General features: G+C 46.2%; 1 protein-coding gene across 1 annotated transcript in view; it reads right to left on the bottom strand.

The window, feature by feature from the left end:
• The window catches only part of RSPO3 (R-spondin 3), a 61,006-nt gene extending 44,905 nt beyond the window's left edge, over window positions 1–16,101 (bottom strand). The window contains exons 1-2 of the mRNA XM_037392885.1: window positions 15,819–16,101; window positions 15,452–15,597 (exon numbers count right to left, since the gene is read on the bottom strand). Coding sequence (XP_037248782.1) covers window positions 15,452–15,597; window positions 15,819–15,895 — 223 coding nt within the window. The 5' untranslated portion in view covers window positions 15,896–16,101. The remainder of the gene's footprint in view (window positions 1–15,451; window positions 15,598–15,818) is intronic.
• Between the last annotated feature and the right edge of the window lie 5,045 nt (window positions 16,102–21,146).

The following is a 21,146-nucleotide window of genomic DNA, read 5'->3' as shown; positions in this document are numbered from 1 at the left end:
GAAGGGAAGGGAAGGGAAGGGAAGGGAAGGGAAGGGAAGGGAAGGGAAGGGAAGGGAAGGGAAGGGAAGGGAAGGGAAGGGAAGGGAAGGGAAGGGAAGGGAAGGGAAGGGGAGAAGAGGAACTCGTTGCATTATTCTGTAGGGTTTTAGTAAGTCAGGGTCTACATTCTGTAACTTGGTGGCACTGAGCAAGGATGGTCCAGAGAAGTGTGCATGCACTGGCCTTGAGTTGTGCTTCAGCCATGTAAATCTGCCTCTATTCTTGCTTATCTTGAGGGAACTGACTGTTTGCTTTGCAGGCCTTGAAGTAAATAAACTGTCTGAAAGGCCAGTGGCTGCTGCAAGAGGTGGTAGAGCTCCAGACTATTTGGGGGTGTCAGTGCAGGGCCCGGTGCTGTTTGCTGTTGGTTGCATTGTGCCCTGCACTTGTCCAATGTCTTGGCTGTTAGATCTGGAGCCTGAGTATTCCACTGTTGTTGTGGCTCCCAGGCACAGCCTGATTGCAGGCATACAGTCTATAAAAAGAAAAAAGAAAAAATCTAAGCCTGCGAGGCTGGAAGAAAGCCTTTGGTGGCCTTCATCTCCACATTCTCTGAAGTTGCCTTGGCTCTGATGTGCAAGATGTGTGTGAAGGAGGTGTGGAGGAGGAACAAGAGGACGGGCAGCAGTGGGAGCCTGTGACTCCTGGAAGGAACCCGTGTGCCAGCAGCAGCTGTCTGGCAGATCACCCACCAGGCTGTCCAGCTGTGCCCAACAAGTGGGGCCCCAGGCAGGCAGGAGGAGGGGATGGCAGTTGCATCGCTGCTTTACAGCTGGCAGAAGTGCCGGCACATGGGAGGGGGACCTGAGACAGGAGGCACTTGTGTGGCTCGCTATCTCCCACTGTGACACAGCAGGTCTGTACTGACACAAAGAGGCTTCAAGGATTGTTGTCTCGCTTTGGAAAAATTTCCATTGATTTGAAAATGAGAGCTTTGCCTGAATAAGGATCTGTGGATTTATCCAGATATAGAAGTTTTCTGCAGTATTTGCTATTGTAAGGGCCTGTCCTAATTTTGAGACGTGTGTGTGTGTGCATGTGTGTCTGTGAATGTGTATGTGTATGAATGTGTGTGAGAGGGAGAGAAATCTCACTGCCTGAAACTGTTCTGCCAAGATAAACTTTGGAGCATTTTACAAATTAAGTCTGCTCTATGTGTTTATTTTTCTTTTGGAGATTCTAAAAGGAGACTGTTCAACTCATCTTATTAGGGGCAGCATATTTTTTTAAAGAGAAAAATAAGTTCCTACTCTGCACTGGAAAGTATTTGCTATTTTCAGCTAAAAGTATTCTTTCCTTCTGACCTGGTATATTAGATAAGATTTATATTTCTGACCTGACATTAGGTAGTTAAGATTTATTCTTCTATATTAACTTTAGTGAGCTTGCAAGCTATTCATTTACAGCATAGGGAATATATTTATGGCAGAAGCAAAGAAAGTTCACTACAAAGTAGTAAAATATGTTATTAGGAGTGTCCCGTAGACTGATGAAAATTGTGAGTACCCTTGCAGCTGGCTCCCTTCTGGCTCTTTTTTCCTTCTTTGTTATTTCAACTTTAAAACTTGAATTTGAAGTCAGTTTCGATGGTGAATAACTTATAAGAGTCCAGCTGATTCCAATATATTCTCATATATATACGTACATATATGCTGTGATTGAGAGGTGCAGGGAAGGGGATAACAAGTGACTTGAATTCTCTCCGTGTTCTGCTGGCAATGACCCAGGCATAAGTAACATTGGACCTTACTCTCCTGCCAGTATAAATCAGGAGGAACTCCACAGAGGTATAAAGCTGGTGTGTGAGTGAGAGCTGAATCAGATCTAGAGCTTTCCTATATCCAAAGGTGTGGGTCCAGGCAATCCATTAATGTCCAATTGACTTAAAGAGAGGAACCACAGACTATGATGGAAACCTGGAAGCACTTCAAGACTCTATAGACAGAAAGTTGGAAGGTTAAAGGCCTTCTATTGAAATCAGTGACAAAACCTCCTATTAACTTCAATAGGAACAGAATCAGGCCCTAGAAATGGCTGAAAGCCAAAGAACTGGATGGCTTAAGAAATAGGTAATAGGAGCTGATGATTTTTACCAATAAATCAACAATGCAAACCTGGCCATGCTCAGTTTAGACTCAAAATTGCTTTCATCTGATGTTTATTTGAAACTGTATGCATTGTAAAACCTTCAAGAAGAACTGGCAGTCATGATCGCTGTCTCAGCAAGAGGCCAACGGCTGGATGGGGTGTGGTATCCCCTCTGTCCCCACGTCATCGGAGGGAGTCCATCTTAAAGAGGGGCAAGAAGCACTGGCCTGACTATAGACAGAGCAGTCCTTGGGCTCCATTGCTAACTAGAGGTTTTCTATTTCAGAAACTGTCAGACTAACCCTATGAATCCACTTACACTGAATATATTGGGGGAGGGGGTTATAGCTCCACAGCCAGCCAAGAGTAGATATTTCCATTTGTAGACATTATTCAACTGCTGTCACAAGAAAGAACAGAGATATGCAGAGCTTTCAGGAATTAAATGTGTCAGAGAAAGGGCTTGGCATAAGGAAACTTAGGGCTATCAGGCATTACAGAAGCTGGGAATTGCTTAGAGTGCAGCAAGCAGTGCTGTGTGTTACAGTTTGGCTGATGAACTCCGCTGCCCATCTCTTCTGCAATGCTGCGTCACTCTGCAGCTGAGGAGGATGATTGTGTAAGTTGTACTAAATTGAGGCCAGTTGCCCTGCCACCCATCGTGGCACTCCCTGACAAAGTTGTGGTGCAATGCAAAGCATTATGCAGGGGACAAACTGAACTTTTCCTGCTGGTCCCTGAAGGGTCCTGAGCTGCTGCTTGCAAAGCAGTAGACAAACTTGGTGAATATTTTGGTATCTGTGCTTGGTCAAACAGCCATAGCCATGTTTCATGGCAACAGAACCATTCAAAATAGTTCACCTCCCTTCATATTCTTGTAATTGATAGACCTCAGGACTATGTACTCTATTACAGTATGCAAACCTTTCCAGCTCCTTCCTTACTTCTACCAGACCATGTCTGATAAAGGCTCCAAGGGTTCACATCTTTTTGTATATGCAAAGATCCTTAGCTTATTTTTACAATGTATCTTTGTAAATCAAAGAATCTGTTCAGTGCTTCTTTTCTCTCACTAAGAAATCTACTGCTATCATCAAGTCATCACACCACAGCACAAGGGCATCCATACAGTTTCCACCATTTCTCCTCAAAACCCTGGGCTCAGAACCATAAGTTGCAATAACTTCTGGCTTGGCAACAAAAGGGAAAAGTATGCTGAGAAGAAAACTTGCTTATAGGTACAAATAGAGGACTGAGGGAGAGAGAACACTAAGGGAGTGTTTCTTTGGGACGAGACTAAGGAAGAATAGGAATTGATAGGATGATGAGGAAAAAAATGAAAAAAAAAATCATTCGGCAAAGGGTACATTATCATATACCATATGTAACCCTGTCACGTGTGAATTCTGGTCTGTCGTCTCTGGTTCATCACATTACCTGATAGTTCTTGTTTCCAGTGGGCTTGGGTTGGATCCAGGCATGTTATGGATAGTGAGGAGGACATGGACCATGCCTGTATTAAATCAGGCAGGCTAACAGAGCTGATCTAGAGTTCCTCTATCACTTGCCACTTCAGAAAATGCAGTATTTTGGTTCTATCCCTGTGCTTACTTATTTAGCTAGTCTGTTTTGATGTATGTTCTCACTCTGCAAATTACTTCAGTCGCTACTTTGAGAAAGTGCCTGAGTTCAATACCTGTAGGAAGAGCAGGGAAGACGGAAGCATAACTGAGCAGATGGCAAAGTAGTGGAAAGCTCATGAATATGCAGTGCTGGGCAGGGTGAGTAAGTACAGGATGGGGAAAGCAGTAAAAGTATCCCTCCCACACTTTAAAGTGGAAAACTGCAGCTGTTCTCTGACAAAGATGGTAGAATACCCCCACGCCCTTTACCAGCATCTTGCAAAGAGAAGCGAAGATTGCATTGCTGCTTCTTTTCTTGGTGAGTGAGAACAAAAATCCCCCACCAACTATCGTGTTTTTTTAATAGCCTGTGTAAACATTTAGGCTGGATTCTGAGCACATGCAAATTTTATGCTGGCAGAGCTCCGTGAGTTACTTGCTTCCTGACACGAGTTGTAACTAGAAGCAGAATCAATCCCTTAACCTTTATGAGATGTTTATTCTGCCTAAACCAAGTCCCATTAAAAACAACGCACAGGCTCTAATTGAAAACCTCGTGTTAGTCTGCCATGTTCCTTATGACCATGACATGTCTGCTGATAGAAGAGAGGAGTATTCATTCTCCTTGCTGTTCCTTCATGTGCAGATGCAGGTACACCCCCCCCACACCCCATATGCACGGACATTCCCCAAGGAATGTCGGCAGTGCTGCTGGGCTGTCACAAGCGCAAGGAAAGTAGATTCTTCTTTGCTAGCACCACCAATTTCCCCTGTCCAGAGCTCAGCCTAAGGAACATTATACTCTTCCTCAGTGGCTGAATAAAATTTCCAGCCTACTGATACACATCATGTGAAAAGCCAGAAAGGTTTCACCCGTACACAACCAAAAAGGGAAGGGTCCATATAACTTTCTGGTGTAGTTTTAAGCATGCTAAGCTCAACAGAAAGAGCAGAGGGCCCCCTACCAAGCTTTCCATGCAAATTTTTATTTTTAATTTATGTTTAACCTGTATAAAACTAATAAATCTTTTTTTTCTGTGACCAAACAGACCATAAGAACAGTGGGAGAAGAGATGGAGTTTTCAGACAAACCAAAGGGCTTTGTGTGGCTTGAAACAAAACTTGTTCTCTGGAGTTATCAGTATCCTTTTTACCTATATTTTAAGACAACTTCAAAGTGAAAATACTTTAAGAACATATCAAAGACCTTTAATTCTTGCTTCTGTCTATATGAATTTGTATGTATGTATGTGAATATGTATACACAAATATAGATACGATTGAGTAGGGGAGAAGGGAGAGATTACAATGTATGAGCATTTATATTATTTTTACTTATTATTTATAGTGTTGTTATTTATATGTCTATGTTTTATAAAATATTGTATTTTCCATCAAAATTATGAATTTTTTCAGTACTTTGTGAACAGTTTTAAACATCACCCTGCACTTTTTTGTAGGTTCACCATTTTCTGACACCTTTGTCAAGTGTTATATATGCTGATGGTCAAAAAGATCTTTTTAGCAGATCATGGGCACAGACTGTGTAAAGGAGTTTTTCCAACTCTAGGGCTACAGCTGTAGGCTTAGGGGATTCCAGGAGACAAAGTACATAACCCAGAGAAGGCTTATGTAGGAGTGTGGGAGTATGAGATGGAAGATCTTTCTTCTATATAAGTTCTCTTACATGCAGTACTGCAATTTCTGTGGCTGATCTCTTTTGGACAAGATGTGTCCAAGGTCTCTGCATACTTCCAGATCAAAAACACAGGCCATTTTTGAAGTACACAGCAGTAACCACAGTCAGTCATGGAACTGAACTGGAATGCTCAACCAGCAAGTTCCATAGATGAATAACTTATTTTTCAACAAATTATGCAAGGCTTCAGAAAGGATTATGGATTGAATTCCATAATGCTTGGTAGCTATGGTTAGAATCCTACTTTTTTGCATAATCAATGAAACATGAAAATGCAGGACAAGACTACTCCTTTGATTGATTTATTTTATCTGCACTTGGGTATGATTTATACTGAGGAAGAAACTAACTTCTCCGCTCACTGGGTAGCTGAGAAATGATGCAATTTCAGGAAGAGGTGAATAACAGCCTGTCCTCATCTTGAAAAGGTACAGTTTAGTTTCCTCCGTGGCCGGCCAGATCTTGGCAAATAGGAATAAGACCCCCTATGCCAGTAGATTCCCTTCCAGCACTTCTAACCTCCATAAAGCTTGGGAAGACTTGCATTCATCAGAATGTCCAGCCACAATACGTAGGCAAATTGTAAGAGAAAGCCTATTTGAAACCACCTCCGAAATTTTCACATCCATGGAGTGATCAAAGCCACTTTGACCTCGAAGAGACCACACAACCATAACATATGTCACCACTTGTCACATTATATCCTGAAAAATACTGAACACAGTTAGTAATGGAGCAGCTTACTTGTTCTAAATCATACATTTGAAAGAAGCTGGTGGTTTAAAGCATGATTAGTATCTCAGTGAATTACTCAGGTGAAAGAACATGGTACTCAGTCATGGAAGAGAATAAGCATTCTCAAATTATACTGGATTTGTAGGTTGTTAGCAGAAATAAATAGTGCCAACAGAGAAAAAGAAATATTTTTGTCCACAACTTGTCCAGGGGAACTTGTTTTAATATTTAACTGTTCCTCAATATGACCTTGGTCTTTTCTTGGGAAATAACACACAACCTAAGCAGCAACGTGGATGTCTTCTTGCTAACATTCACTCACAACTGAATGCTACTGATAAATTCTTCCACCACTCAAGCTTCCCTTCAATGGGTAGCTTACATAGCACTTTTATTTCATTCCTAAAGCCAGGGCCTTAGGCTTAACAATGCTTGCCCAGGACATAGCACAACTTACATATTCTACACTCCCACACAGAATTGTACTTTCACTTTTAATACGCCTTCAGCTTGAAACTTGTTAATTGCTCAACTCTTCGTAAAACATAAACACAAAAGACAAATGTGACTTCTTTTTGGACAGCAAAAAGAAGCTGAGTTTTTTTGCAAAACACCAAATTGTGTCATTTATTTACCTTTCCTGCCTACAAGATCTTGTCTATTAGATTTTATGACATCTGTGGCCATCATGCCCAGCACAAGCAGATCTCATCATAGTTGATTATTTTCAGTTCTATGTTATACTAAAACATTCTGGAATCTTCATCCATCTCTGTGTATTTGCTAAATACATGCACTTAACGTGTCCTGACTCCCATGTTAAATAAATATCCTTTGGTCCCATTTGGTTCTATTTTGGAGGGGCAATTCTTCACTCGGCAGTGTAACATAAAGTAAAATAAAGCCAGCAACTCCTTGTTCAGTGGCATAGAAAAAAGTGAATTATGAACATTCTAGGAAAAGGAAACAAGGTTATGAAACACTTGCCGACACTGATGTTTGTAATCTTTATGAATAAGCAATGCAATAATGCTGGGCAAGTGTGCGTGGGAGGCATGCTCTGAAGAAACTGGCTGTTTTCCTCTCTCTGACCAGTTGAGCTGTTATGATAAAAAATGTTGTTACTAAAGAAACCTGTAATAAATCCTGTTGGGAGTATTGCATGTGCTGATAACATACATCAGCTTTGTAAACATATTAAAATGTCAGGGTTTAGTAGCTCTGGTTCATGTGGATGTTTGCAAATGTTAGTTGAGAAATGCAATGGAAATCTTGTTCCACCAGCTGGTTGCTTCCACATTCCTGTTCACATGAGAGCCTTTTCTTCCTTCCCCTTGAAACAGAACCTCGCTTTGTAGAGATGAGGAAAAAGAGCTCAAGCCCTACCTCTGCTGTAACTTCCCATGAAAACACTCTCACCAGAGAACCTGTGCACCTGGTGAGCTATTTGGAGAGAAGTGTGGTGGATGAGCTGGTGCTTAATACAGAACTTAGGCTATTCTGAACATCCCTGCTTTGTGTAGCAATGCCCTCCATTGACGCCTCCATCAAAGTACAGTTGGGAGCCCTGAGCAAGACATTTGAGTTGCCTTTCAGTACGTGGGAAGAGCTGGCTGCCTCCAAAAGGGACTGACAAAAACCAGCATGCTGAACAGGGGATTCTCAGCCTAGTCAGAGGGAAATGCTGGGGTCAGAAACTGTCTCAAATCCTGGCTGACTAGGGGTTTAGATGCCCTGGCACTGCTACGCAGCCCTGCAAGTCAATATGTTCTTTAGCAAAAGAAGGAAGACCTCTTTTGCTTTGAAACACACCAAGAAGGGTGCAGCAGCCTTGCTGCCTTTGACGTATCCAAAACCTTAGCAGCTAAAATATTCAGCCAGGAGTTGAAAATCTAAGTTAAATTAATTCTTCTATCCAGCATGACTCTAGCCTGCATTAATCTGCTCTAATAAACTGATTTTTTATCACCTGGATTTGCATGTAATCTCAGGTCATTTGCTTGCACTCAGTTAGCAGAGAACAGGAAAAGGCTCGGGGGGCCTGGGTATGGGAGCAGGGATGCATGTGGCTGTATTCCAGTGTCAGCAAGCAACAGCCTGCAGAGCCCTGTGCTCCTTGTGGAAGAACTTTGTATTGTTATTTTATTATTTGTTATGATGTATTTATGGCCTTTTTTTGCCCAGAGTTTCTTTAAGAGAAAATCTCAGTCTTTGTGGAAAGGACCTGAGTTCAGAAGCCTCCCATGCCAGGTGGATGCTCAATGTCAGTAAACTGAAGTCTCATGTTAGAAACGACAAAACATCTGAGAAATGCTCATGCATCAAGATTGAGGTGGCAATTAAGCAGGACTTTGAAGGTGAGGGACTCATGTTTAAATCCTGCCCCAGATACACCTTGGGCACCTAAGTCCTGTTCTTGGATCTGAGCCTTGCTGTGTCTGCGCTAGCACTTTACAGGAAGCCACAGGAATCACACGTCGTTGCTATTCCAACACCCATCAATGAGCTCCTGTTTTATTTTACAGTGCCCCAAAATCTGCTTTACCCTGCAGGAAATATCAAACATCTGAAATCCCATCTAGGACCTTTCAAGTTTAAACATGAAACGTGTCAGGATATAAAATTGACACACAATAAGAAGCTTGAAAGAATAAAGTTTATAACAGCGCTACCAGAACTTGGTGTAGACCTGTGATTCAGGGCTTTACTTTCATTTAAAAGTATCACTACATGCATTCCTTTATGTTCTTCCTCCTAATTACTGTGTTGTGTGGAGCCAAAGTATCGGTGCAAGGCTGGGGTGCTGCTTGGAGCAGGCAGAACCTCGGTGCTGTTGCTGCAGCCAAAGGGGAGATTCCCCTTCGTGGCTTTCCCAATTCAGCTCTGGTCTCAATAGCTGAGTTCTTGCCTAGCAGCACTGGAGGGAAATAAGTTTGGTGGCTCTGCTATTTTTAATTATATGAATAAATAACACTAACATTTTAAAATGCATGGTCTATAGCTCATGGTCTAGAAATTGATGATAGAAGAAAAAAAATGTTTATTATTCAGCTACTATATAACTGTAGAACAATCGTTCCTTCTTTTTAAGTAGTGTTGCTCATCGCAATGTCCACTGCTAACAACAGAAATAGGGTTAAAGTAATCATTAACAAAATCTGTTGGATTTTATTATGACAAGGAGTCTAATAACTAAGCGTTCTGCCATTGCCAGAGACTCAGTTATTCAATTATTTATAAGAAAGTTGTAGCTGGGTTTTTGTTTGTTTGGTTGGGGTTTTTTTTTGAGAGGCATAACATGTTTTGCATGAATAAATATTGTCTGAATATTTTTACCTGTGGCATTGTTTGTGGTAATAGCAGACAGACTTCTGTATAAAAACGTACATGGTTTCAGCTGCCTTTTGTTATCTGATAAGATTGCTTTTTCTGAATTATTTTGGTAAAAAAATGGCAAAGTGATTTTGAGTAGTTCAGGCTCCAAAATTAGGAATGAGACAAAAATATTTTTTTATTAGCTTTTATATCTCCTCCACCAGGCTTTTGCAACTTGTAATTTAATTTCAAGAGCAAAAAGGACAATTTACTGTAGGGGGAAAAAGTTCTTAAAGAACCTCCATAGTTTTAACGGATAGGTGTTCTTAGTAGTCACTGTCTATAAAAGTTTGGATATGAAAATCATGGACAGCTTATTAATGTGAGCAATAAACAGCAGTGGTCAAGCCAGCACTCTAGCTTTATTAACCAGAAAGCAAAATGAGCACGCTAAGCAAGAGGTAACGAGTAAGTCTGATTTTAAGTCCTAGCTCAGATTTTATCAGGCATAACTTCCATTATCTTCAACGAAAAATTTACAGCAAGAAGCAGAAGACTGGGGATTTGCAAAGGCTTAATACACTAACAACAAAGATTAAAAGAAGAAATTAATCTCAGAGTTAACTTCACTGACTTCAGTCAGCTCCATAGGTGCAAGTAGCAAAATAGCTGTTCTTTTCATACGCTTAAGAAAGCAGTTGTCTCCCAAGCAGGCTATATATCATAGTTTTGAAAGGTACGCGGCATTGTTTTATCCTATATAGGGGTTGTACATATTTGGATCATGCAATTTTGCAAGTACGCTAGCGTAGGAATTCTTCCAAACTCAAAATATTTCCTGAGGTCCCACAGAAAAACAGCCCTTTCCAACTCCAGTGAAGTCCATGGGACTTTCTCCACTGAAAGCAGGTTCAAGCTCTCAAACCATCTCATTAATAATAGCAATATTTTATTCTGCCTGCAAAAAGAAATAGGACTTTTTCTATATTTGCTGATATACCATCCTACATCAATGTATTTGAGAAGTTGTGGTAATATATGTATTTACCATTTAACATGAATTTTATGGAGTGTAAAAAATGTCTTCAGCAACTGAAAGAAACAAAATTTGAAATTACCACCCTTCCAGATGTCAGATATGAAATAGGAACTGGTCTGTAACATCCTGTAGTCTCTTGGGATAATAACACATATCATTCCACATGCAGCTGGTATGCTTCAAGCACAGATGTACACACACACAGAGTCATTAAAAAAACAACGCAATCAGGCTATCCCTGTAATACTTCTAATGTTTTCAGCAATTGGTAGTGATTTTCTAATATTTAATTATTTAAGATATTGCTACAACTGCTTGCAGTTCATGAAAATACAATGAAACGGTTCTTCCTCTGCTTTTGTTTCTAATGACTGCAATAGGAATTTTACAGTCTATTTTGAAATAAACAGGATCTCATCCAAAAAAGAGAAATATAGTTTCATTGCAGAAAAGATGCACTTGTCACCAGCAAAGCATTTAAGCTGACAATACTAATACGAAAATATCACAGAAAAAAAAATTATCAGTGGAATACAGATACTTTGAAAGAGAACTAACACTGAATAATTTAATCCCACCCAAGGCCAGATTCAGCTTACTTGACGTCTGCTTGCTTGGTGAGCTTCTGCTTTAAATTATTGCACTCAGATATTAAACTATTTATTTTTTTAAAACCATGGTAACAGCACCTATATCATAATATAGAATATGTAGCATTACCACCTGTGCCATGCCAACCCTAAACATACATGTAGATCAGTAATATGCATATTGATGGTGAACTACTAAAAAAAATGCTTCCAAAATGCAGTGTTATTTTAACTAATAATGTAATTCCTCTTTTCTTGTTGATGTTTTACCTCCGTGTGAATGACGCCACCCATGAAGGTATAAAAAACCTGAAGACATAGTTTTACCGATTTCTGTTTTGTCAGTTCTTTCCTGTTTCGTTTTATTTTATATAGCTATGTTTTCAAATGGACTGTTACGCATCTACTTAATTTTGTGTTTGTATGTAGTTGTATGCAAACCAAGCTCAGGCAGAGTGTTTGCTGAGCAGAGCCCTCCACTCATGGCCGTGACCAGAAGCAGATGCTGGAAGACCTGCTGTCCCACATGAGTAGAGGAACTGACGGAGCAGCGACCAAAAGAACAAACGCCAGGTATTGTGAGTGTGCCCTTACAGTGAAAGGCAGGAGGCAATTGCCAATATCAGATGCTGATGGACTACCAGTAATATACGCTATGGAAGCTCTACGTCCAAATTGCAGTTCCATTAAGTCCTACCGATAGTTTTACTCGCAGATGTAGTTGTGGTACATGCACAGAATTTTCTATCACTTTGCTTGTCCTAGTGATTTCCAGATTTAGTCTGTGGCTCACTGGTAGTCCGCAGGGTCATGGCAAATGATCTGCCGGTCATTCACAGACCCATAGCAAATAATGCTTCATTTCTGTCCGTTAAAAGGTCAATGAGAAATGTGTATAACTGTCAGTACTATGTTTCGAGGGTTGGTGGTGGCCTGCAGAGCCAAAATATTTTGGAACTATTGACTTAATCCTACTTTTTTTCTAAGCAAGCCGTAATCCCTGGCAGATACATAGATTTTCTTATTTATTGTATGCTAGTCTATACTTGGGCTGCATATTAATCTCTCTTGTAGGACCCAAACAAGCCACTTAATTTGTTAATCTTAATTGTTCTTATCAGAATAAAATAAGTAAATCTCTTTGTTAATTATATGTTTGCTTTTGAACTTTTATTGATCTTGTGCTATGTCTAATTCTGGACTCGATCCTCTGTCTTCACTCCATTGATTACTTCAGAGGAGTTTTGCTTCTGCACAGCCAGCTACGCATTTGCTGCTGATCGTGAGACAGAAATTTAGGATGCTTAAACTGGAAACTTCAGTAGGCGTTTGGGGAGTGAAAGGACTGCAGCCCAGACTTTTCTCCTAGTAGAGATTACTTTGGCAACAGGTACAAAATAAGTAATGCTTCAGGACCAGGTCCTTCTGATGGGGTAAATTAACAAAGAAACTTCAGTTTATATGGACTGAGAGTCCGGCCCAGCATATTCTGAATTAGTCGGTTCAGGCTTCATTATTCCTTTGTCTTAAAATGTGGGAGTCTAAGATATAATACATAGAACATGGGACTCTGATAATAAAAAAAATGAAGTAATGGGGGCTCTCTAACTGCTTGATGGCAAGTGGTTTGTGCTGTATTTAAAAATACATAGGTTAAATGGAAATTCAAAAACACTTCCCTAGCAATGGGTTTAGGATTTAAAGGAGACTATCTGGGCAAAAGAAACAGAAATCCAGAGAAAGTCTTCCATGTAGATGAATTTGACAGGTGCCTTCTTTATCTACACACTGTCATTTTTTTTTCAAGTTCCAGTATTCACTAATAGTGATTCATAGATTTTTTAAAGCCAAAATAATCAGTGTAAGTGGTGACCATAACTTCTTCTATAATAACTTTCATAAACACACTCTAATTTTTGCTTCACACCAAATAACCACTAGTTACACCAAAGCATGTTTTACAACCAGCCCGATTTGAAGACCTCAGCCAGAGGACCATGTCCAGGTGAAGTGTTCTGATGGTTGTTTGTCTTCACCGCCAAAATAATGTGCCAGATTTCCTTCCACTCTGACTTTCTAGCTGTAGATTTTTCAGCCACTTGTTCTGCTGTGAATTTAACTTAACTCTTGCATTTTAACCAGAAAACCTTGAGCAAGTGCTCAGTACCTCTTCCACGTTGTACCGACCGTCTGATTAGCCACAGCCAACACTTCCACCTCTGTTTCCCGAAAATTACGCCACTGAACAGGGCGTCTAAGGAAGACCGAAGTGGGACGGCGCCCGCAGGAGGAGCCCACCGCACCGGGCGCAGCAGCCACGACGCCGGGGCACCGCGGCTGCCCTGCGCCCAGCACCGAGGCGGGCCGTGGGCAGCAGGGAGGGCGGCCCCGGCCGGGGGCAGCGGCAGTGCCGTGCCGTGCCGTGCCGTGCCGTGCCGAGCACCTGCCGCCCGGGCTGCCCGCTGCGGCACAGGACAGCAGAGGTCGCCGCCGGCCCGGCTCTGGCCCGGCGCGGTGCGCACCAGGTGCCGGAGCACGGACGGGAGGAGGAGGGCCCGGTCTCCGACCCTCGCCCCACGGGGGGGGTCCTCCCCTCCCCCTGCTGTGCCCCAGACCCGGGGCTGAACCCCCACACCGCGCCCGTCGGGGTGCTCTCATGGAGGGGAGGGGAGGGGGGAGGGGACGGGGTGCAGCCGCAGCTTGTGGGCCAGCGGCTGCCAGGGGTTAAAGGAGTGGGTGGGAAGTGATGGAGGCTGCGGAGCCCTCCTTTGCCAAGAATAATAAATCGGATGCCCTGACATGTTTTACTTCGCCCTTAGCGCTCCCTCGCTGCGCGGCCGTGGGGATCGGAGGGCTGGAGCCCCGGTCTCTCTCATCCTTGGCACCGCTTTAGGGGCACGTTAGGTGAATCAGACCTTGTGTGCGGGAGGCAAACCGTACAAAGGAGGCTTTCAAGGACTAGCCATGCCAAGCAGGGGAAGGGAGCAAGGGCTGAGCAAAAAAATTTAAAATAATAGTAACGTCCCGTCCCCTCCCTGAGGAAGTAACTCAGTTACTTCTTGCTGATTAAATGCAGGCTGCCGTCTTTTATGACATTTCCTCGGTATCTGCAGCTGTCAGGGAAGGAGGACAGGCATGAGCAGCCCCTCCGCGGTAGGTGCGCAGAAGATGCCTCACTCCCCAGGAACGGCGACGGGCCCGATGCGGGCGGGGTGGCGGGGCCGGACCGGGGGCACACGTCCCGGTGCCCCCTGCTGATGCATCCCGCCGCCGTCGGCGGCCCCTTGCGGCGCCCCGCGGGGCTCTGACCGGCGGTCCTGCCGGGCGGGTCACCGCGGACCCGGGTCCTCGGAGCTGCCCGACGGTGCCGGCCACGCCGGAGCCGGAGCCCGCCCGCCCGCCCGCCGCTGCGCCCCGCGCCTGGACAGCGCCTTCCCGAGGGACCATCGCGTCTGCCTCGCTTTTCCTCCTGCCCCGGTGCCGGGGGGTCTCCCCGCCTCTCACCTCCCGCATCGCCTCCTCCAGACGGCAGCGCTCACGAAGCTGCTGCCAGCACCCCCGGGTACAGCCCCTCGGCCCTCCCGGCTCCCTCCTGCCGCCGCCCCGGGCCCAGGCGGCGTTGGCCAGGGGCTGGCTAAGTCGGAAGGGACGAACTCCCCTCATCCCATGACTTTAAAAAAAACCAAACCAAATAAACCAAACCTAAAACAAAATCCCAAACATAAAAAAACGGGGGCCACAGCCTCAAGGCAGTGCCGCTGGATGACCCAGTGGCTTCCCGGACGGTGCCACCGAGGTAACCAGTGACGGGTGGCGGCTGGAAGCCAGCGGGCCGGACAGCGCCGCGACACGCCAGCTCCCCACTCGGCACCGCCGGGCTCCAGGCTTCACCTACAGCGGTATCTGTGCTGCTGCTTCTTGGGGTGGGGGCTTCTTGACCGGGGTGGAGAAAGGCGCTTAAAGCGTCGCGGCAAAAAGTTACCTGTCGTGTCATCGCGCTTTCCCTTTGGGAAGTGGAAAGAGCTAAGAAAGGACGTTCCCCTTTACCAGACATTAAAATACAAAGGAGCAGACGCAGGTCTTCCCGGAGCCAGCTCTGCTCATCCCGGTGAGGTGAGAAAGAAGAGCAGAAAGAGAGAAAAAAATCGCCTTCATCCCTCCAGCTCAATGAAACCGCCTGCAAACCAGCCCGGCCGGCCGCGGGCGGGGGGCTGGCTCCCTCGCGCACCCGCCCGGGCACCAGGGCACGAGCACCCCCCGGACAGGTGAACAGCGCGCGGCAGGGAGGAGAAGTTATCAAAGTATAAATCTCTTCGCACTTACTTCTTCCCTGTCGCCGTACCCTGGAGGCGTGCTGGCTGCCGATGTATTCCATAAAGTTCAAAGTGATAAAAAACCAAGAAATCAGTCGCAATTGCATAGTAACCCTTTGAGAGTTCGACTTCTCTTTTTCCTTCTTTTTTTCTTTCCTTTAAAAAAAAAATAAACCGGGGTGGTAGGCGGCAAGGGATGAACACAGCAGCAGAAATACCTGCACTGAGATCCAAAGCTGGGCTTGGCCGGCTTGATGGCTTTTGCCTTTTTTTTCCTTTTTTTTTCTTCCCTTTTTTTTTTTTTTTTTTTTTTCTCCCTTCCCCTCCGCTTTTCCTATTGCACTTTCCAACTGTCCGCCCCGCTACCTGCCGCAAACCTCAGAGGGCAGTCAGCAGCGGAGAGGAGCCGAGCAGCCGCCGCCGGGGTCCATGCCGGGCCGGCGGCCGGCAGCATGTTGTGGGGGTGCCGGGGTGGTGCGGCTGTGCGCGCCCGTGTGTGCGCCGGGCGGGCGAGGTGCCGACAGGACGGATGGATGGATGGCGGTGGGAGAGGAGTGTGCGAGGGCGGGAGCGGCGGGGGGGCAGGAGGAGGACCCAGCCCCGCCGCCGCCGCTCCGGAGCAGCCGCGCTCTGCGCCGCGGGCACCGCCAGCCGCCGGGCGCAGGTGGGCCGGGCCCCCCCGGCTCTCCCGCCCGCCGAGCAGGAGCCCCCGGGCTTCATGCGGGAGCTGCTCCGGAGCGGGGCCCCGGGGGAGAGGCCCCGGGGCGGGGCGGGGCGGGAGGCGGCGAGCCCCAGTGCCCCGGCACGGCGGGGGGAGGCTCCCCGCGCCCGGCCGGGGCCCCCTCGGGGCATCAGCGCCAGAGCATCCTCCAGCGGCGGGGCCGGGCGGGGGGCGCCGCTCCGCGCTGGCCCCGCGGCTGCGCTGCCCCCTGCGGCGCGGCGGGGCGGGCCCGCAGCCGGGGCCGGGGCGGTCGGCGGGGCTCTGCGGCCTCGCTAGCTGCCCCCGCCCGGAGGTCTGCGCTCGCCTCCCCTCCGCCGCCGGCCTTCCCGAGGCCCCCGCGGAGATGCCGCTGCCCCCCGCGCCCCGGTCCCTCGGCGGGGGGGAACCCCTCCACCCCACCCCTCCGGCACTGGCCGAGGGGACGGGGCGATGTGCTCGGCCCCTGCGCCGCGGAGGGCGACACAGCGGCACCCCCGTTAGCCTGAATCTGCCCCTCACAACCCCGCTCCACATGGAGATGGGATGGTGGGAGCGGGGCGCGGGCCCCCAGCCTCTCCCTTTCTGGGGATGGGTTTTATCTGTTGTTGCTTCTCCCCCCGGGACAGGGATTTTCCGGGGCCGCTTCCCGGCGGGACGGGTCAGAGCAAAGCCGCGTGTCTTGTGTGGCGGGGGCCGTGCCCACGGCCGGATGGCAGCGGGGCAGGCAGGCGCCGGGCCGGGCCGCAGCGCCCGGGGGTGCCCGCAGCCGCCGCCCCGCCGGGACCCTCCCCGGAGCCGTGGCAGCTCGGCCGCAGCGCGGCTGCACCTCGGCGGGGCACGGCCGCCTGTTTGACAGAAGGGTATCGCCTTTCCTTTCTCCGGCAAGCGTCTCTTTCTGGGGAGAAGGGGAGGGCTGGAAAGGGGAGGTGAGGCTGGTTATGGGGAAAAACCCGGCAACTTCACTGAACCCTTCCTTGCTTCGCTTCTTATCTCAGCGGCTATCGCTGGGATGAGAGAAAGCCGGATAACACGGCGCTGATCGCATCAGGAACCTCAGCGGTGTGAGGAGCAGCCACTCTATTTGTAACTGTTTTCCTCAGTCTCTCCCCCCCCGCTGCCCCTCTCGGAGCTGTTAAATATCTGTACCATAAAATGTGGGGGATTTAAAGGTCTGTGGGAGGCTCCCTTTGAAAAGGACTCTGGGGAAAGTCTTTCTAATCCAGGATACTTGAGCCGGATGGGGTGGAATTGCCAGAAAGGCATAAAATAAAAGTCATTCGGCAGACAAGCCGAGGGGCTACGCTGACATGAAGAAAGCTCGTTCGCCTTGCTGTTCTGTTTTGTTTTGTTTTGTTGGAGTTTGAGACTTCTTGTGTGCTGGTGTGTGTGTGTAAATTTCTGAGCGAGCCAGGCGAGTGGCACAAATAAACAAGGCTGTGGGAAAAGGACGGGATACACATGTGAGCCAACCTGCAGCCAGCCCACTCGAGCAGGATTAGCACCAGTGGGCAGAGAAAGCATGTCAAAAAATAAACGCTCCGCGAGAAACATAAGGAAAACATTAAACAAACAGGGAGTGCACTCCCCCTCCTTGCCCCTGACAAAGCACGGCTGAGAAACTCCGCTCGCTGCCTCTCCAGCCCCTTCTCTTCCATGTGTCCCTGCTACAGAGGGGATGTGTGGGGCAGATGTGTTGGGAGATGGTCCTGGGGACCGCGTAGGTAACCCCACAGCCTCAGCAAAACTGACGTGTGGGGTGTGTGCCAACCGAGGGCCAAGCAGAAGGGCAGGGTATGCTTCACCAGCTGCAGGCGGAGGAGGAGGGGGAGAGGTCGCTTATTTGCTGTGGAAGAGGGGCAGAGGCATAGGCTGGGAAGAAAATAAAAGCTTTGCCTTGACTCAAGATGGGATCTGGAAAGAGGCAGGGCAAGAAGATGTTGGAAAGGCAGGTTATCCCCCAAACCAGGTCTGCTGCAGGGGGGCGGGGGGAAACACCCAACAACAATAACAAACCGAACCCATAAACAGTTACTGCGCTTCTGTGGTATAAGGAGGAGATTTGTATTGCTGAAATGTGTGGAAGGAGCTTGTTCCAGAGTGAAACTCTGGCGTGCAATTCTGTGTTTATGTCGCTCATCCCGATGAGATATCAGTGGCAAAGTTCAGGCTGACATCAGCCCTCGGGAGACAGAGCCAGGGCTGGGCTGCGTGGGGCCGCACAGCTGCACGGGCCTGTGGCCGGTGGGCTGCCGGCACCGGGGATCGGGAGTGCAAAAAGCCTCCTCCCGCCAGGCCCGGGGACGTGAGGAGCCAGCAGCAGTGCACACGGTGAAGGAAGCTGGATGTAGTATTTCCTTGCAACTGAAACGAGTGAATCGGGAGCAGCTCCCAGGGCGGTTTTGTGCACCTCTCTGTTTGGGGGTTTATGAAAAAGACGGGGAGGGGGAGAAGGGCTGATGGTCCGTGTTGTTGCCAGAAAGTCACAGACATCTGAGCCCTCTGTTTTACTGAACTACATTAAAACCAGCAGCAGGAGAGTGTAAGATCAGCTATGTATTGTGTTTTCTTGTAAGGAAAATATTCCTTTAGTTAAAGAGGAATCGTGTAAGGTGGTTTCACTATTGTAATTCCTGCCCAGCGGTTTCTCTGTGTAACTTCCCATAGCTAGGAAATGTTAATTTCATTTTATGAATAGTTAAAACATTGTGGGGAGAAGAAGACAGCCTCAAGATGCCCAGATTATATCCAAAATAAGATAATAATATTCAATTAATAACTGATATTGTGCTTGCTTAAAATGGCACTCTACCCATAAAAACTAGCCATGTGAACAGGACAGCTGAATGCTTACCCTTTGTCATTCTTCTCTAGACTGGAAATAGTTTGTGTAACTGAACAAAAGGGTCACTAATTTGCCTTTTCAACTTGGGAAACACAGTAAAGGCCTTGGATTGCTTCTGATACATAACTTGAAAGTGAAGTATACCATGTCCAATACATATCCTTATTTTTCAGCTGTTGCTCAGGGCATAGATGGCATAGGTCAGACTTCATCACCAAGGAGGTACCACGGTAGCATCCCCACAGACCTAGGTCAGCAACATTTGCTGAAGGGAGAAGGGTTTGAGGACAGGAGCAGGCATCCTGAGTAAAGGTTGCATGATCTGACACATCTACTATTTGTTAAATACCAACAGTGTTCTTGGCACTGCACAGGACCCCAGATCATGATAGTCTTTGCCCCGAATTTTCCTTTTCCTGTACAAACTGAGGCAATCAGAGTGGGCAAGGTATGCAGAGAAGCCCAAATGTATAAGAAATTACCCAAACCCACACCCCTCCACCCCCTATATATATGTAACTATGTGCGTGTGTCTGTGTTACTATTCTTTTCCGTATTTCCCAATCTGACAGTTGTTACATTTCTCTGTGTTTTCTAACATACCCCATTCGTTCTTCATAGTCATATTCAGTTTCGGAGGTTAATCTTCTGTAACATTATGAGCATTTTCAAAAGCTGTTAATATCACAGACAGAAGATTATAATTGCATAGTCTAAATAAACCAAAAGGAGTGAGTGGTGAGAAATGTTTTACTCACAGTAAGTTGAACCTATGAGAATATGTATACTTTTTAAAAAATGAACTGATTCATAAAGATCCAGTCCCAATATCTTTAATAATGTCTTTATGCTTCAGATACTTAAAATATGTAATGGCAGAACATTAACAAAATGTGCAATAGAGAACTATCCTACACTGGCAGCAAATAGACTAGATGACCTAATTGATTTTTCCCATCTCCGACTCATGCAATTCTCTCATTGTAATAAAATCTCAGTATAATCAAAGTCTGTAGGATCAGGCCCTAAATTAGCATGTCGGTCTGGACTGTCCCTCAGCCTGGGCCAGGTCCAAAGCCTGCTGCTGTCAGCTTGACCCTTCATCAGTCCGAGAGAGGTTTGGATCTGGCCTATTTATTGTACGTAGGAAAAAAAGAAGTATATTTGTGGAAAAAACATGTGGGCAAATTCTGCAGCACAAACCTTCCAGATGCAGTTCAGTTAAGAAAGTCGACCAGGAAGACCTCAAAATGAGAACTTTTTGGCACAGAGGAAATTCTAGCAGTTAATTCGAGGATGATCAAACTGCTAAGTCATTGTTTCCCTGTATTCATCTATCAGTTGGTTGTCTCTTGGACTTGTGATCAGATTGTAAAACCTTTGGGATGCAGACCAACTTTCTATTCTATGTTTGCAGATCCTGTGCCTAGGGCAACTGTATCTACATGAAAAAAAATCTCAGCATTGCCATGGAAGTATCTATGCTTTTTGGGTATAAATACTCAACCTAGAACAGAATTGATTAACATAAATGGTTTTGTAATGTATACAAAGTTGAAAAAAAAATGCTTTTGGTCTAGATGAACTTTAACCACCCAAAGGCAATACCAGAATAACTGCACTGGTTTAAATTCACTCATCAGTTTTTTCAAGTGTACTTCTGGGGTGAGAGTCCGTAAGGTGCAACTATAACTGGGTAAAGCTGGAGGATGTGAGTAATCAACAACAAAGGTTTCACAGGACTCTGACACATCCATTTGTCTAGGCATTGACTTTACTATGATTTAAGTATTTGAGAGGGTGATTCACAACTCCTAAGTTAGGAGCTGTTTTCTCACTTTGGCAGTGTTTCCTGTGAATTTCTTTGGTGGTAATGTCAGCCTAAGCAGATCCCACAGCTGCCCAAGCAGCTTGCTCATTCCCATTTCCTGAGCTGTGCTGGTCCAAGCATTAGCAGTCCTACACTGGATTAGGAAAAGTTTGGACTGAAAAAATGAAATCCTGAAAAAAAGAAAAAGGAGGTTTTTTTTCCAGCAGATTCGGTTCCCTGATGTGGTTCACCATGAGGAAACGGGAATGAAAAGCCTGACAGTAAGGGCAGGGAGTGTCTCAAAGGGGTCAGTGAAGCAGTCTCACTACTGAAGGTGAAATTACAGAGGCAGG

The sequence above is a fragment of the Falco rusticolus genome, chromosome 6 (assembly GCF_015220075.1).
Source record: "Falco rusticolus isolate bFalRus1 chromosome 6, bFalRus1.pri, whole genome shotgun sequence".
NCBI lineage: Eukaryota > Metazoa > Chordata > Aves > Falconiformes > Falconidae > Falco > Falco rusticolus.
This window is presented reverse-complemented; position numbering and strand designations above follow the sequence as displayed.